The sequence below is a fragment of the Rhincodon typus genome, chromosome 17, assembly GCF_021869965.1.
Source record: "Rhincodon typus isolate 14 chromosome 17, sRhiTyp1.1, whole genome shotgun sequence".
Lineage (NCBI taxonomy): Eukaryota > Metazoa > Chordata > Chondrichthyes > Orectolobiformes > Rhincodontidae > Rhincodon > Rhincodon typus.
Genome location: NC_063348.1, coordinates 18,750,401 through 18,768,718, shown reverse-complemented (window position 1 = coordinate 18,768,718; position 18,318 = coordinate 18,750,401). Strand labels below are relative to the sequence as shown.

Genomic DNA, 18,318 nt, shown 5'->3' with positions numbered 1-18,318 from the left:
TAAACCTCTTCACCTGTCTGTCTTCTTTAAAACTTAAGCATACCTCTGAGCAAGCTTTTGGTAATGGTGTTCACAATGGTTCAATGTCAGTTGTCTGATTACACTCATATGAAGCAGTTTTGGACATTTTACTTTCAACAGCTATATAAATACAAGGTGCTGTTGTATAACAAATAAATAGCATAAATTAATAGGCGTCCTTTCTCAATTTCCAAAATAACCAATATCTAATATCTGCCCTATGACAGCAACATCCATTGGATCCTGTGTTGCTTCAACAATGCAACTGTCATTTTTAGGCAGGTCAAAAGATAGGTATATAGTAGCAACATGGCACTTTTAAAGTATCAGTATATTAAACAAGATGCCCTCAAATAGCATTGTCAGTTGTAGAAATTTAACGCAAATTAATCTTTTAAGCATCAATTTGATATTCTTCACCCTACCTTTAGATGAAAATGGGTGAATGGTACAGGGACAGAATGTCACAGAAGGAGTTTACACCTAGCCAATAAGCCTTGCAATGAAAACAATGGTTTTGTGCTGTTAAACTGAACCAATATCCCAGATGTTTAACTTGCAGTGACCATTGCCATTCAAATAAATACTTTGAAAACGTGATTTTATATTCCACTTTACCAATACATCGGCACTACTTTGCCAATATCGAGACGCAATTGGAAAACATCCATCAAATGTCATTCCACGCAGGAAGAACATTCTCAAGACGAACCCCAAGTGAATGAGGTCGATGACATAACAGTTTGTTGCACCAACAATTCAAACATGTACAAATGGTCAAACTCATTTTTAAAATGACTAAAAGAGGAGATATTACAAGATAATATGATAAACTATGTGATAAAAATTTATTGTACAGAGTATCAATTACATTTAATGCATCTGTACTTGCATTATTCTCAAAAAATTACAAAATGTATTTTATTATACTTTTATTCAACTGTAATCTTTAACCTTTTCACTAGCACACCTAGCTATAGGTTTAAACAAATCGCACTTCAGAGATCAGTAACCTATTTGGTTTTAGAAAATATTGTGCTCAAAGTGATGGGAAAGTGCCATTCCATTTCAGGCACCTATTGCCAGCATCAAACATGCCCAAAGGAGGTATGGCACAGTTGGGTGCAGAGAAAAGCATTCTATAATGTTCCACCAATATGTCTTCTGTCTCAACCATAGAGGAGCAGCAAAATTAGGGGATTGGTTGAGAGGACATAAAATTAAAATGGTGAAAATTAAATTTAAAATAGTTGCTAGGAAAAATTTCCTTGCTCAAAAATGTCATGGTTTGGAATAATCTATGAGACAGCATAATGGAGACAAAAAAAAAACATTTAAAGTCTATTTTGTTGCTATAATTGAGAGACTCGGAGGAATCTGCTTCAATAAGCCAAATAGTTTCATGATATTTTAATATTTTTCCATCGACCACTTGAAGCATTGTAGGGTATCAGTGACTGCAACATGAAACCAGAAACAGTTATGTACTGGAAGTTCATGAAATGAAAGAACGTAAACTCATTTCACATTTGGCCAGCAGACAGAGGAGACATTTCTTCCATGAGTCTGGGACGAATTTGAATTCATAAAGTTGAGACAGCGAGACTGTGGCTAATGCACCACATCACCCATCTCCAGTAAAAATGAAGCAGGGGAAAAAGAACAAATTTTAAATCAACCAGAACAAAGTCGAATGATAATTGGTGGTGAATCTTTAAGACACAAAATGGTTTTGCCTTTAAGCCTGAAATGCAAAAAACATTAACAGTATACACATCAATACTTTGCAGCAACCAAAGTCCTTAACTCCATAATTAAAATTTATGGAATACAAAGAATGAAAGAACAAATCTGCTGTTGTGTGACCTTATCCAATGCATCAGATCTAGGAACTGAAAAAAAATTGGCGATGCACCATACAATTATATAAAAATTACTCCAGTTACCAGCACAACTTATTCAAATGCTAACTTATATCTTCTATTGAATTGGTCAATCAGCTTAGTAAGTTCCACAGTTCACAAAGTAAATTCTTTAGTGCATATTACTTTTTGTAAATAACCAGATTTTGTATATAAATATAATAAATAAATTTCTTGTGATTTCTTCAATTAACTAAAGGTGTCGTTTCTTAGCTTTCATCTTCCTTCTTAGTTCTTCTTCTTCTTTTCGCAGCTCTTCTGCGTCCTCCATCATACCCATCTGCAAGCTGCAGAGAGAAAAAAGGATCAAAACTTATCAAATGCAAACATTTGGTTTTTCTTCAAAGCTCTGCCACCTCCTGCTACCAACTTTCAAATCCTCCAGTGTGTCCATTTTTAAGGACAAAGTTTATGAATGGATAGCTTAATGCCATTAGTTTGTAACTCTGAAGTTTCAAATGCTACAACATTAAAACAAGTTACTAACCAAGAAATTTATTTCTTCCAGAACTTATTTTCATACTAAGCTTCTTGGAACACCGTTCAGACTACAAAACACCAAAAGCATTTCTGTTGTATACTTTATCATTATAGGCCATTACAAACAGCCTCAAAATGTGAAATTTCACCAAGTTCAGTGATAGAATGCTCATCTATGCCTAAAGAACAAAGTAACATTCCAGGATCTGAGCACATCATTTGACATGTTCTGAAAATCTGGAATGCTCTCTGTTTGAAAGGGGAGGAGAGGAACTTTTAAAAATGAATTGGATAGAATACTTGAAGAGGCAAAGATTTTAGAACTGTAGACAAAGCAAGGAAGTAGGGTGAATTAAACTTCTCAGAGTAGCAGAAACATGATGGGCCAAATGGTATCTAGCTCTGATGCAAGGTCCTGTGTTTCTATGATAATACATTCCAAAACTGGAGGGAAATCCTGCATTGATGGAGGTGCCATATTTTGGTTAAGATTCCACGTGTTGTTTGAAGAACAGGACAACTCCCTCAAGTCTTGACCAACTCTTATTCTTCAACCAAAACAAATGTCCTGCTTGTTTATTTCATTGTTGTTTGAGACACCTTGCTGAATGTACACTGGTTGCTGTACTCACCTACCCAGCAGTGATTATACATTAATTCACTGCTGAAGTAGCCTGAGGCACTGTGCAAATGCACATTTGTCTGTTCTTAAAAAACTAAAATCAATTGTAAAAGGCATAATGACTACTTTGTTGCATTCATAAAAGTAACAATGCTTGTCACCATGATGCTGATGAGTTGGCACCCCACATTACTGGGTTCTGATTTTTGTCAAACTAGGGGGTCTGTACCACACTCCATTTCATGTACACCCCACCTCGCAACACACAGATAAGCGGAAAGGATCAGTCTTAGAGGTGTTGCCTCATGCTTCTACTAACAGGCATGAAACGCATCAGCAGAACATGGAGAACACACTTTCCATTAGCCCATTGTTTACTTGTACAGCAGAGAACTCGTAACAGAACAGATGTGCTCCATTAAAGAATTGCTTTTAAGTACGATCCTGGAATATGAAGTATTAGCTTGAGCCCAACAATCTCAGTTACTCAATTCTTTATACTAGGACTTCTCAAAAGTCTAAGTAATCAATTTAACAGCTGGTGAAGCATTAAACCAATTCACTGCAGCTCAGTGCTGAATCAGCTAGGGTGACAGTTCTAACTGTTAACCAGTAATTTGCTTCCTGAATGGAGTTTTTGCCCTTGTTTCTAACAAAACTGCTGAAATTTACACTTGAACAACAGTCACTTTAGCAGGCTACAAAAGGACAACCGGTACCCAAGTGGAGGACTGTTCTAACAAAGACTTATAACTTGAGAAAAAAAGGACATTGCCAAGACAAAAGCATGTCCCATTTCAGTCACGAACTATACTATTAAACAACATGTGTATGTTTGGCAGTTAAGCACTGAATACATCTGTCTTTGTAAAAATTTAAAGCCACCAGTAACAACACACGAGTATAAATGATATACTTCTTGGAAGACTGAGAAACCAGTGAGTTACAAACTTAGAGGCTATTGCTAAACATTTAAAATCGCTAGCAACACAGGTTCCAAGTAAGATCTGGAGGTGTATCAATGCTGAAATTTTACCTTTTGGCTTCTTCCTTCTGTTGTTCTCTCCAGCTACTCTCCATGTATCGCAAAGCATAGTCACTTTCATCCTTATATCTGTAACATAAAACAATGCTCAAAAATCTCACTTTGTCCCATTTAATTAGGAAATACTTTTCAATCTTTGAACTGTAGAAAATGGCCGTGCGTGGGTACCTTCAGACTATCATGAAATTTAGTTTTGGCTTTATTGCTGCTTGTTTTGCAACATATTGATGGTGCTATAGTATGAAATAATTAATATTTGGAACAAAATGACAAGTATTCGATTTCAACCAGAGTCAAATTCCAGTACTCCCATGTCAAATGATCATGGAAGTACTCCCTTACCTTCACCAACTTCAATGACTAGTTACACTAGTTACCTTGGGGCTTCTGTCAGAGATTGCCAATTAAAGTCAGTTTTAGAAGTACGTACTTTTGTGCTGTGTGTTAACGTTCACTGTGAACTGGATTTGAGATAGTCCAAACCAGTAAACTGCTAGTGAATTAACTGATTCAAAGTCCTTATACTCAATGATCAGATTTTCATTCTATGGATTTGAAGCAGGGCTAAATAATCTCATCAGCAGAATACCTCCCTGTTGCTTTGGCATCATACTTGGCTCCACACAAGTATAAATGAATGAACATAATCACTGAGATTTTATAATTGATTATACGTACCTACTACTAAATTCATTGAATAAAAACTGAATGGCCTCTTCCTCCTAGACAATGTCTTATTAAATTATCTATAAAGGAAGTCCTCACTTAAAGTTGAAGTTGATTTAGTGAAAATTGAGATTTGCAGTAAATCAACTTCAAGTGAATCACAGATTCCCATAGAAATCAATGTTAAATTTGGAGTTCAGCTCTTTTGTACATTTGTTACCCAGAAATTAAGTGTACATGCTGAAACACTGTGCCACATGAGCAGTACTGCATATTCCTAGCTGAAATAACTTGCAAAATAAATCACTGAATATAAATGAAACGCTGTACAGTTAGGTACTTCAGGACTTTTCTCAGCAAAAAGCAGTTTTAAAATATTGATAAATGTCAACATTCCAAAATAAGATAACCATGAAAATGAAAAAAATTAAAACTGCAATACTAAACGCTGTCAATAAATTACACCGCAGATGAATTTGTATTTGACAAGGCTCCACCTCGTGGCAGTCATTGGTCAGTGCAGGTTGCTGAAGTCCTACAGTGGTCAACCTCTGACACCTGGTGGAACCAAGGACTTCAAAGTAAGTTCAGAAAAGAAGCACAAGAGAGCAGCAAAACTCCCCACAGGTGGCAACAGACGGAGATTTTAAACCTAGGGATAGAGGGTGAGAACAAGAGCTGGATTAGTGAAGAATAGCAGGGTTAGAAATGGAGTAGCAGCAGAAGCAAAATTAGAGTTATGCCAGAGCAGGATTACCCAACCCTGTGACAGCGACAGACTTGGGGGAATTTAGAAGTAAAAATGGAGGTTTCTAACAGAAGCTACAAAATGCTGAAAGGGATAAACAGGGTAGATAGAGGTAAAAGGTTTCCTCTGGTTGAAAAGTCTAAAACTTGGGACGCAGTTTAAAAATAAGGGGGTTGACAGTTAGGTTGGAGATGTGGAGAAATTATTTTATGCAGAGGGTTGTGAACCTTGGAATTCTCTACCACAGCAAGCTGTAGCGGTTCAGTCTTTCAGTATGTTTAAGGTAGAGATTGACAGATTTCGGATTGCCAGTGGCATACAGGGCTTTGGGAATACAGTTAGTAAAAGACAATGAAGTGTTTAATCAGCTAGGTTCAGAGTGAATGGCCTACTCCTGTTCCCAGAAAAATACTGGAGCAGGTGAGCCACAGAACACAACATCTGTTAATGTCAAATAAAAACCAAAAGAACTGCGATGCTGTAAATCTGCTGTAAGTCTGTTAAACGTCATTGTTGACTCAACTTTAAACAGGGACTCTGCAGTAAAATAAATTTTAAATTTTAATGTGAATTATTATTCAATTCCTTTGACAACAGTAAATATGAAACTGGACTGACTGGTAGCATTCTTACACAAAGGGTATCTGCTCAGCTGTGTACTGAAGGAGGAAGAGCTTACCCCATGCTACTTAGTAAGAATGAAACTTAATTATTGGTGCAAAGTTTGAAACATTCTCAATTTGGTGACTGGTAACTGTAAGCACTGTGATGACAAGAAATAAATTAACATCCAACCAGTTAAAGTAGTGGAAAAGAGGGACAGACAAAACAGTGAAAAACAAAGGAATATTAAATCTGATTGTAATTTGCATTGCACTGCTCAACGTTCTTCCATCTCCATAAAATATGGACATGCAACAAATCTAATCCTCTGGGAATGAGAAAACTTCATAAAGTGCCGCTTTCCTGATGGGTGAAGAGACAAATCCATGAGAAACAGGTCTGTCAGAAGTGTCATTTGGGTTGTTGCTTTCAGCATTCCCACTGATTACCAAGTCACTGTAGCAACTACCATTATGGTGGCACACACCAGGCCACAGGTGAATGACACTATTTCTCTCAGTCATTAGCTAGTGAGTACGAGGTGTAGTAATAAGTGTCAAGAGAGTGGTCATTTCACACTTGTAAATATCCTTGAAGCAGAGCTGTGGACAGCCTACTGGTCATCTGACACTGGAGGTCCTGCCATTCAGAAAATCCATGGCTACACATCCATATTCCAGGTAGCGAACCTGTCCAAGCCAGCAAAGTTGCCTTGACTCATTAATGCAACATGTTTGAGACTTGCTTTGAAAGGAGTACCTTATCAATCATTTTGCCCTTCCATAAGATATCCAGAACCCATGAAAACAGTGAAGATGAAACTGTTTAACTTCATTCTTTGGTAGCTGTAATTATTCATGTTTCACTGCCATAAATCAAGGTGCGAGACCACAAACCATTTAGGCTTCTATCACAACTTTAAGATATTCTTTCATGTGATCATCGCTCATTGCTGGACAGGCCAGCACTTTGTTGTCCATCCCTAACTGCCCTTGAACTGAGGGGCTTGCTAGGTCTTTCAGTGGCCAACTTCAAGTCAGCAACATTGTTGTGGGTCCGGAGACACTTGTAGGCCAGACAAGGTAAAAATAGCAGATTTCCTTCCCTAAAGGACGTTAGTGAACCAGATGAGGTTTTTTTTTTAAGGCAACAATCAATGACAATTTATGGGCCACCATTACTGAAACTACCTGAAACTATCCAGACTTCTTTTATTCATTTACTTTAAATTCTACCAGTTGCCATTGTGCGATTTGAACCCATATTCTCAGGAGAATTGGCCTGAGCTTTTAGATTATTAATCCAGTGACCTGATCATAACACGGTCTTCTGTCTTGTGGATTCCCAGCTGTTTATAGTGTGCCGAGGAATTTTGCATACTGAGCTCTAATCCTGGCAGTTACTTCAGTAGAACTCGAGTGCATTGATACTGAAGGTGAGTGGCCTCAGTTTCAGTCGGTCTTCAGCCATGTTAATTTTGTACCTCTCAGTTTATACTAAGCACCTGGTTTATAGTTAGTCAGTCAGCCAGCCAAGGTCCCAGATATTGCATTGTTCAATAGGATGAAACAAAAGAAAACATTCTGGCGTACAATACTTAAATCGAGTATGCATGCTCAGATAGAAATTTAAAGCTCTCTCTGCATTCTTCCTTCAAGTACTTCAGAGATTAGTTGCAAAATGTAACTGAAGCCTTTTCTGTTTCCAAGCTCCCTCTATAACATCCTGCAGTACATTAAATATTACTACTTTGATAAGTTATCCGTGCAATCCCTTGAGGAGATCATGGCAAACACAGAAGATAGCAGGCATAGGCCATTTTGCCTTTTGAGCACGCTCCCACATTCAATATGATCATAGCTGATTATCTAAGTCAGTACCCTGTTCCAGCTTTCTCCCCGTTAATTCCTTTAGCCCTAAAAACTAAACCAAAGTCTTTCTTGAAAAAATTCAATGTTTTGGCCATAACCACTTTCTGTGGCAGAGAATTCCACAAGCTCACTGTTCTCTGGATGAAGAAAATTCTCCCCATTTCAGTCCTAAATAGCCTACCTCATTTCCTGAGGCTGTGACCCCTGTTGGTAGCTTACAGCAACTATGAACTTGATTGAACTTGCTCAACAGTCATTTCAAGTATCATCCTTATAACATCAGAAAGACAGCTTTCATTCCCAACTCTGCATAACCTTGAAAAGGACCAATGCACTAAATAGAGGTATAATTCAACATGATACATTAAAACATCTGCAGAGAGAAAACTCTCCAGTTTTCACCATGTATTAGTAATTTGCTAGATTGCAAACATTACAGAAATAGTCAAGTCATAATTCTGTTTACCCTTGCAGTAAAACCAGAAAATGAAACCAGGAGCTACAAATAGTGCAGTAGAAAAAAGCTGCTTCTATGATTTCCTCCTTTTGAAAATCACAGGAACTGGTGCTACTTCAGGAAGAAGAACATGGCGTAGAAGTTTCCTCATCATGTGGTTTCTGAAATACCACGTTATATTAAACAATTTAACTTTACTCTTTTTACCTAACTCCTCTCCTCATGGTGCTGTTTCAGAAAACAATTTCATAGAATCAGCAACTTGACAGCATGTCAACCTAGAGTTCATTTCTCCTGCAGTAGCCTGAATTCATCAGATATCGTCCATATGCACTTCCCAGAAGCAGCCCATAACAGCGTTCAGGAAAGGAATTCAGGACAACTTTTTCTCCTTCTCAATCACCCAGAAGCACAAAGGGCAAGTATAGCAGATTAACTATTGCAATGCTCAGATTAGCTAGATCAGCACAGATCAGGAGGGAAGACACAACCTTCTCATCTGGAAGGTTCTAACTTTAACCTAACAAAACTACAAAGCATAGGAACGAAAGGAGGCAATTTAGCTTCACAATCTTATTTTACCATTCAATTAGACCATATTGATCCACTTCTCAACTCCATTCACCTGGTTTCACATATCTTAACATCCTGACCTGAAAGTACACTGGGTTTTAAAATGTTCAATTGAGTTAGCCTCGGTATAATTTTTGGAAAGACAGTTCCAAGTTCCAAGTTCCAAGTTCCAAGTTCAATGAAGAATAGAGGGCATTGCCAGAAGCAATGTCAGGCATATCTAAAAATGAGCTGTCAACTGGGTGAAGCTATAACACAGGACTACTTGCATGTCACAAAGCAGATGCTGCAGGCAATAGACAGAATTAAATGATCCCACAAAATGATCAAATCTAAGCTCTGCAGTCCTGTCAAATCCAGTACTGAATGGTAGTTGACAATGAACCAACAGGAGGAGGCCCCACAAATAACCTTCATCCCCAGTGATGGGGAAGCCCTGCACATCAGTGCAAAGACTAGGCTGCAGTATTTGCATTCAGAAGTGCTGAGTGGATGATCCATTTTGGCCCCCTCCTGAGGTCCCGAGCATCACAGACTCCTGTCTCCCAACTAATGCAATTCATTCTATGTGATGTCAAGAAACAGCTAAAGGCATTGAACGTTTCAAAGGCTGATAACCCTGACAACATTTCAGCATAGTATTGAAGATTTGTGCCCCAGAACTATCTGTGTTCTCTAGCCAAGATGCTCCAGTACAGTTACAACACTGGCAGCTATTTAAATGTGGAAAACCACCCAGGTATGTAGTGTGTCCACAAAAGCAGAACAAATTCAACCTGGTCAATTACAGGCCTACCTACCTCCTTGTGAACATTAATAAAGTGATGGAAGGAGTCATTGACAGTGCTAGCAAGTGGCAATATCAAAGGAATAACCAGCTCACTGATGTGCAGCTTTTGTTCCACCAAGGCCACTTGGCTTATTATAGCCTTGGTCAAATGTTGTCAAAAAAGCTGAAGTCCAGAGGTGAGATGAAGCAAAACATCAAGGCAGCATTTGACTGAGTGAGGCATCAAGTACCTGCTATGCTCCAATGAAAAAAGTCTCAGCCTTTCTTTATAACTCAAACCTTCCATACCCGGCAACATCCTGGAAAATCTCTTTTGAACCTTCTCCAGCATGATAATATCCTTCCTATAATTGAGCATCCAGAACTGGACACAGTATTCCAGAAGAGACCTTATCAATGTCCTGTATAACATCAACATGACTTCCCAGCTCCTATACTCAAAGGACTGAGTAAGGAAGGCAAGCATGCTACATGTCTTTTTAAACACCCTGTCTATATGTGACATAAACTTCAAGGAATTATGTACCTGCACCCCTAGTTCTATACCCTGCACCCTCTGTTCTACAACACTACCCAAAGCCCTACCCTTGTTTGTTGTACCAAAATGCAATACCTTGCATTTACGATTGAACTCCATCTGCCATTTTTCAGCCCATTGACTCATTTGATCAGGATTCCTTTGTAATCTTAGAAAGCTTTCTTCACTGTCTACTATGCCACCAATTTTGATGTCGTCTGCAAACTTGCTAACCATGCCTTCTATATTGTCATCCAAATCATTTATATAAATGACAAACAAAAGAGGACCCAGAACCGATCCCTGTGGAACACCGCTGGTCACAGGCCTCCAGTCCAAAAAGCAACCCTCCACCATTCTTCTCTGTCTCCTGCCATTAAGCCAATTATGTATCCAATTGGCAATCTACCATGCAGAACCTTGTCAACAGCTTTACTAAAATCCAAATAAGCAAGGTTTACTGCTCTGCCATCAACAATCTTTTTGGTAACTTCCTGAAAAAACTTTATCAAGTTTGTGAGACACAGTTTGTGAGACAGAATTTGTGAGAACCCATGCTGTTGACATCACTGCACCTCACCTGTAGTTATAGACGATACAAATATTTCTGCAAGGGGTCTTACAATTTCCTCCTTTACTTCCCACAACATTCCGGGACACATTAGATCAGGTCTTGGAGATTTATCCACCTTTACATTCAATAAGGCCTCCCGAACTTCCTTTCCCGTAATATGAACGGTTTTTAAAACATCAACATTTATTTCTCTGCAGTAAAAACTGATGCGAAATATTCATTTAGTATCTTTCCCACCTCCTAGGGTTCAACACAAAGACAGCCTCCTTGATCTGCAAAAGGTCCTGCCCTTTCTCTAGTTACTCTCTTGATCTTAATGTATTTGTAGAATCTCTTTGAATTATCCTTAACCTATTTGTCAATGCTATCTCACATCCAGTCTTTGCCTTCCTGATTTCTCTCAAGAACGTCCCTATGCATTTATATTGATTAAGAGATTCAATGAACCAAGTTGTCTATAAATAAAACAAGATTCTCTTTTAATCTTGACTAGAACCTCAATACCTTTATTCATGCATTGATCCTTAACCTTACCAGCCTCACTCTTCACTCTAACAGGAACAAAATGCCTGTGAACTCTCGACATCATACTCTTGAATACCTCATACTTGTCAGACATCCTTTTTCCTGCGAAATAGCCTACTCCAATCAATTTTTGAAAATTCTTGTCTCATACTATTAAAATTTTCCTTACTCCAATTAAAAACTTTAACTTTTATGGAAGACTTATCTTCTTCCATAACCATGTTGAAATTAATAGACTTATGATCGCTAGACCCAAAGTGTTCCCCCACTTTTACTTCAGTCACCTGCCCTGTCTTATTGCCCAAAAGGAGATCTAGTTTTGCTCCTTCTCCAGTAGGAGCATACATATTGATAAAGAAAATTTTCGTGAACACATCTGACAATTCTTCAACATCCAAACCTTTAACACCATGGTAGCCCAGTCAATGTTTAGAAAATTAAAACCCCCATTATAACAACCTTACTATGTGATCTCCCTACACATTTGTTTCTCAATTTCCCTCTACTACTGGGGGCCTATAGTACAATCCCATCAAAGTGATTTTTTTCCTTTTTTATTTGTAAGTTCTAGCTACATATTTTCACTGGGACAATTCAGAAATATATTCCCTAGTTACAGCAGCAATGTATTCTTTTAATTAAATTCCACCCCACCCTTCTTTTTTGCCTCATTTTCTATTCTTCCTGTAGCACCCAAAACCTGAAATATTGAGCTACCAGTCTTGTCCTTCTCTCAGCCATGTTTCTGTAATAGCTATTACGTCCCAATCCTATGCTCTTAAACATGCCTGAGCTCACCAGCCTTAACTGTAAGACCCCTTGCATTGAAATAAATACAATTTAGTTCTTTAGAGTTACTACGTACTCTGACTGCCTCGTCTTTCTTTTCTAATTGACATGCTTCCCTCACATTCAGAACCTTCCCCATCAATCCTTCTATTTACACTGCTACTTAGAATTCCTCCTCTCTCTTTCTCTCGCAGAATACAGTCTTCTTTAATGGAATGAGCAAATCTACCTGCTAAGATATTGGTCCCTTTCCAGTTTAGGTTAGTCCCATCCTTTTTGAACAGGTCTTTTCTATCCGAAAAGACATTCCAGTTATCCAAAAACCTGAATCCCTAAACAATACACCAGTTCCTCAGCCATTGATTTATCTCTTTTAACCTTTTGTTCCTTCCCTCATTTGAGTCTGGGGTTGGGAACAAACCAGAAATTACTACTTCCAACCTTCTATTTTTTAATATTCTACCTAAGCTCTTAAATTCACTCTGTATTGCTTTAACCTTTTCCCTAAAAATGTCATTCTTACCAATGTATCCAATAATTTCTGGCTTCTCAATTTCACTTTTAACAATATGCTGGAGGCATCTTGAATCCTAGCACCAGGAAAGCAACAAACCATCCTAAATTTATGCTCACTGCCACAGAATCTCCTGTCTGTGTCCCTGACAGAAGAATCCCCTATAACAATAATTCTATTAAATCTTGTGAAACGCTGCCCAACATAAGAATCGTTCCAAGTGTCCAATAACCGACTGGCCCTGTCATTTTCCTTGGAGACACTATCCCCTTCTATAGTTCCAAAAACTGAAAATCTATCTGATAGGGGAATAGCCAGCGGAGACTTCTGAACTTCCTTCGTACCTTTCCAGACAGTCACCCAAACTGATGTTGCTGTGTAACGATTTTTCTAAATCTACTAGCCATCTCACTCTGTACCTCATACATACCCTTAATAACATTAAGCCTAGAGTAAAATTTTCAATAGCACTTTATATAAAAAATAAACTAACTTTCGTTACCTACAGAAAATGTTAAAATGGAAAAATATAAATCAAATACATAAAAGTTAAATGAAACAACTTAGTTGATTAACTGAATAAAAATGACCACTTTTCACTAAATTCCTTGAAGAACAGAAAAATCTTCAGAGCTGACCACATGTAGGACTCCCCAAAACTAAAACACAACTCCTTATTTAAAAAAAAAAACTGCTTGGTTTTTCATAAAAAAAACCTTGGCAATGTAAAAGAAACCCTCTAAAAATCTTTGCAATGTGAAAAAACCCTCTAAAACAGATATAGACTTTATAAACTTCTGAATTTAGAATTAAAAAACCTCAGCTGTTCACTGTAGACCCTTAAAACCTTTTTTTTTTGCACTTTAATGAAACAAAATGAATAAAAATCTTATATTAGTAAAATATAATGACTGTAAAAACTGTAAATAAAAAGCTATAATAAATCTTTAACTAAGCCTGCAATCCCAGGAGCAGTTGCAAGATCCACGCTGCAGGGAGGGACCAAGGATGGTCCTGCATGGTAACCTCAGCTGGTGTGTGAATTAAAACCATGCTGTTGGCATCACTGCATCACAAGCCAGACATCCAGCCACAGAGTTGCTGATTCACTTGGAAAATCAGAACTGTTACAGCGCAGAAAGGGGCCATTTGGCACATTGCTCCTGCACTGGATTTATTAATTCAGAAGTTACAGCTTACAGCAACTGCTGAAGGAAAGGTTCTTTAAGTTTTTCTTCAGATTTAAACTGAGTTTTTCACTGCAAGCAATAGGCAGCTTCTGGGCTGTGAGAAGATCAGCATACTTCTTCTCTTCTCTCTCTGCAAGTTGGTTCCAGCTCTAAGCTGCTCAGCAACCTGAGAACTAATCACAGAGTTGTTGACAAGCAAATGTTCTCTGTTATTGATAACTGTCAGTACTTCACAGTCCAATCAAACTCAGTGCCAACAACAGCTATATCAGTACACACTCTTGGTTCCAGATCACCTACAATCTGAACTTGATTTACTGCTCATTCAAACAGTTGTTCACAGTGACTGCCATGGGTATCTGGTTACTTGCTTTCAAAGTTGCACCCACTCTTTAAACACTTATTTTAAGAACAGTTCATTTTCACTTAAGTGCACAGCTTTTAAGAACACAAAAATAAAAGGACACGGTCCTTACAAAAGGCAGAGGCATCTCTATGCTTATAAAAATATGCTCCACAACAGAACCCATCACGATATGGTTTGTATTACCTTGTGCGGTCATATCCAAAGATTGCCTTGATATGTTTTGAGATTTCATCTTGTGATTCCCCAGAATCGTCAATGAAGTCATCCATTTCCGAATCATATTCGTCGTCATCCTCCAGCCTCCGCCTATAGGATATAGGTATAGGCGGCCTTGCAGGAGCTACTGCTGCACAGAAACAAAAATAATGCAACTTTACAATGCATACATTGACAATGCCAGTTAATGAACACAGACCAACACATCTCACACCCCCCTACAGATAGACATTTCTTAAGGTCTGACTGATTATTAAATATAGCTTCGCTATAAATTCCAGACAAAGCTGTATCATTTTAAGAGAGACAGTATATTATAATCACCTATCAAGTTTTAATTGTTGCTAAAGATCAGTCAGGAACAAATAACAGAGCAAGCAAAAGAGCAGTACTTTTTCAGCAGTCTTGCCAGGCTTCCCAGCAGTCTATAATGCCTCTCCACGTGTACAAGTCGAGCTATTTGAATGCAGCCAAAGAGCACAGAGGCCACATTACAATGTTAGCTGTTAGTGTGGCCAAGATTAGCTAACAAAGAAAAGAAAGTGAACCCTGGATCTTCTAGCCTGTGTAATATAATGTAAGTTTATAGAATATAAAGGTGACTTTACCTACAAATTCTTTGCAGGAACTTTAATGGTCTTCTAATCTAAACATTCCTTGCAGCCACATTGAGAATGCACACCTGTGGCTTACTTTTGTTTTTTGCAATCTTGTTTTCCTGGATATTTTCTCAAATTCACTGGCACATAAGAGACCCCACTGAAAATAAATCTTGGACGCAATATTTATTTCAATGCAAGTTGCTTATAGTCCTGTTGTACCATTAGCAGAGAATGCATAATTTTTTTAATAGCAAAATTCAATTTTCTAAAATATAGAAGTCTAAACAGATAAAGGTCTACAAACAGTGAAATTTGGTTCATTCATACTGTGAACATTCATGGTAATTCTTAATGGGAATATTTATATGTTACTAGATGAATGGCCAAGGATGCTACATGGGAGACCTAAATGGCTCAACAGGCAGAAAAATAGATGTAACCTCAGGGAAGAAAAGGTGGCTTACAACCTTCTGGACTTCATATTGAGTTCAACACCTTCAAATTGTGAACCCACTCTCATTCCTTCCTTTTCTTTTAGCTTTACTTGTTACATTCCCTGTCATGATGTCTTCTCTTCCCCTCCCCCCATCCCAGTAGCACTATCTCTTCTTTCCAGTCTGGCAGTTAGACACACCACTGCTCTGCCATTCTCACATTCCAATAACTTAATCTGAACTATCAACACTCGCCAGCACTCCACCTCCATCCTCCCTCCCCCCGCTCCCTCCATTGCACAAATGCTGCCCCCTCCACACTTTACGTCAGCTCTGATGAAGAGTCATCTAGACTCGAAACATTAGTTTGCTCTCTCTCCGTGCATGCTGCCTGACCTGCTGTGATTTCTAGCGTTTTTTGTTTTCAGTCAAGAGAAGGTGGTTATCGGAAGTCTGCTTCCTTTCCCCTCCAACTATGCTCCAAGTGTTTGAACACTACGCTAGATAAAAATTATTTCCTTTTAGCAACATTTGTCATTATCTGTTAAAAGTACCTGATGGATGTGCCAATGATCTGTACCCTGGTGGAGCCGACCTTATATTATTCATCTGTCCATTGTTGGGTCGTGATGGGAAGTTCTTTGAAGATATTGTTTCGGATACAACAGTACATTTGGGTTTTGGCACTCCAACTCTGTTTCCAGGTCGTCCAGTATCAGTGCTTGGATGCTGTCCAGAAATAGAAACGGAAGAATTTCCAGACTTTACCGATCCAGAACCAGCTACCCGTACTGATGTACTCATGCCTCTTGATTGCACAGACCCAGAGTTACTTGTATTGCTCTGTCTAGGAGGTCCAGATTTGCTTGTATTTTTAGGTCGCATGGAATCTGAGCCTCCCGTATTGCTGGGACGAGAAGCCCCAGAACTAACTGCACTGCTTGGTTTATGTTGGCCCAAATTGCTCAAACATGTTTGGTCTGAGCAGGCTGGTCGTTTTTGGCTTACGCTACTGGAACTTTTGGACCGTTCAGAAGCTGAGCCACTTGTGTTTTTGGAGTGCAATGCATTTGAACCACCTGTCCTTTCATGTTTTGTGGAGGAACCATCATTTTTCCTGGCTGAAGTGGACTGATCAGTTCTTTTCTGATTGTTTTTTGAAGACACTGCGGAAAGGGTTCCATTTGATCCAGGTTTCAATTGTTTACTCAGTGTTTGGGAGCTATTTCTAGATTTTGCTGAGCTGTCTAGTACAAGCTTTCCACCATTACTACTGGAATTTTTGGAAATAGAATGTCCAACTCCTACTGAAGACCTGGACATTTCCCGTGTAGGTGTTTTGTAAGACACTGAAGATGAAGGTTTTTCGCTTGATGCAGTTTTTGGCTTCTTGTTAACTCCATGAACAGATGATGTTGAGCTACTTTCTTTGAATAAATGAAGTTTCTCTCCTGGGTCTCGCACAGCTTTTATGCTTTTACTGTCTTTAGTTGAAGATTCTTTCTTGGATGAGCTAGTTGGATGTGATAAAGTGCCCTCTTTCTCAGATTTCTTTTTGTCATTTTGTTTTTGTCGTTTGCGCTCTAAAAATTCAATTTCTTTCAGTTCCTCTGCTGTGTACAGCTTCTCCTCCACTTTTTTCATTGGCTTTAGCTCTACTGGTTCAAACTGCTTTTTTTCAGCCAACTTCAGGAGATCTGTGAAGTTCATGGGTGCTGACGGTGGTTTCTTTGGAACTTTAGATTTTTTAGCCTCTCTGCACAATTGTTCTGGTTCCTTTGTAAATGTCTCAGGTTCTTTGCACAGTCTCTTTGGCTCCTTAGTTGATACCACAGGTTCTCTGTGTTGACGTTTAAGCCGTTTAACTGGTACCTCTGTGTGTTGCCGTTTAACTGGTCTCTCATCAAAATGTTCTTCAAACTCTTCAGAATCTTCTATTTCAGATAGTTCATCCTCACCCTGTGCTGCCTCATAGTAATAATCTTCTTCATTAGAGTCATCCATTCTTTGGTCCTTTAGCTCATCATCAGAAGTTTTCTTCTTGCTTTTCTGTTCCACAGGAGTACCATCATAGCCTCTGAAATTGTCCTTTGTACGGGTAGCCATTGCTCTCGCTTTACGATCATGTTTTAATGCAACTCGTTTTGCAAGCAGCTCCGCCTTTCTCCGTCTTTCTTCTAAATCTACATTAAAAATGATGAAAGATTTATAGTTGGCCCCTGAACAGCAAAGCACTAAGCACAGTAAGTTCACTAAAACTCTAATGCGCATATCGAATAAACCAGCTACAAATACCAGCATCGTAGCCATTTTAATTTTTTACTATAAAGCCTCACACATTGGTCTCAATTACTAGGGATGGTTATCCTTTGTCTAAGAATGAAAACACAAACACATACCAGAAGTATTCTTGTGGTTTTTCAAAAAGTAGTTTCTTGCCACCCAAAATCCTCTCATGCCCTGCCAGTGAGTTCCAATAACGTCATCATCGAGAAGTGCTGCTGCATAAATGCCCTATTTTAAATGCCGATCCATGATTTCAGGCTTAAATACTAGCCAACTCCAAGAAAACATGTCATAAATTGGGAATTTTTTTTTAATCCATCTAGCAATTTAATTGTTCAGAGTTCTACTGTTCCAATAGGACACTCAGGTTCAGCATAGCCCATTGTGTTAAGTGGCGTGAGCATCTTAAATGATTTGGTGGCATCTGTACTATTTCCTTATATAAAGGGGGAGCTCCATGAGCAAGAAGTATTTTCCTCACACTTTATCACTTCAGACCATAATGT

General features: G+C 38.5%; 1 protein-coding gene across 1 annotated transcript; it reads right to left on the bottom strand.

Annotated features, from left to right (window-relative positions):
- Positions 1-850: 850 nt before the first annotated feature.
- Positions 851-17,797, bottom strand: spty2d1 (SPT2 chromatin protein domain containing 1). The gene is made up of 4 exons (XM_020535862.2): positions 16,081-17,797; positions 14,458-14,620; positions 4,082-4,159; positions 851-2,230 (listed from the first exon to the last, which is right to left on the bottom strand). The coding sequence occupies exons 1-4, from the start codon at positions 17,795-17,797 to the stop codon at positions 2,137-2,139; spliced, it is 2,052 nt and encodes a 683-aa protein (XP_020391451.2). The 3' UTR covers positions 851-2,136.
- Between the last annotated feature and the right edge of the window lie 521 nt (positions 17,798-18,318).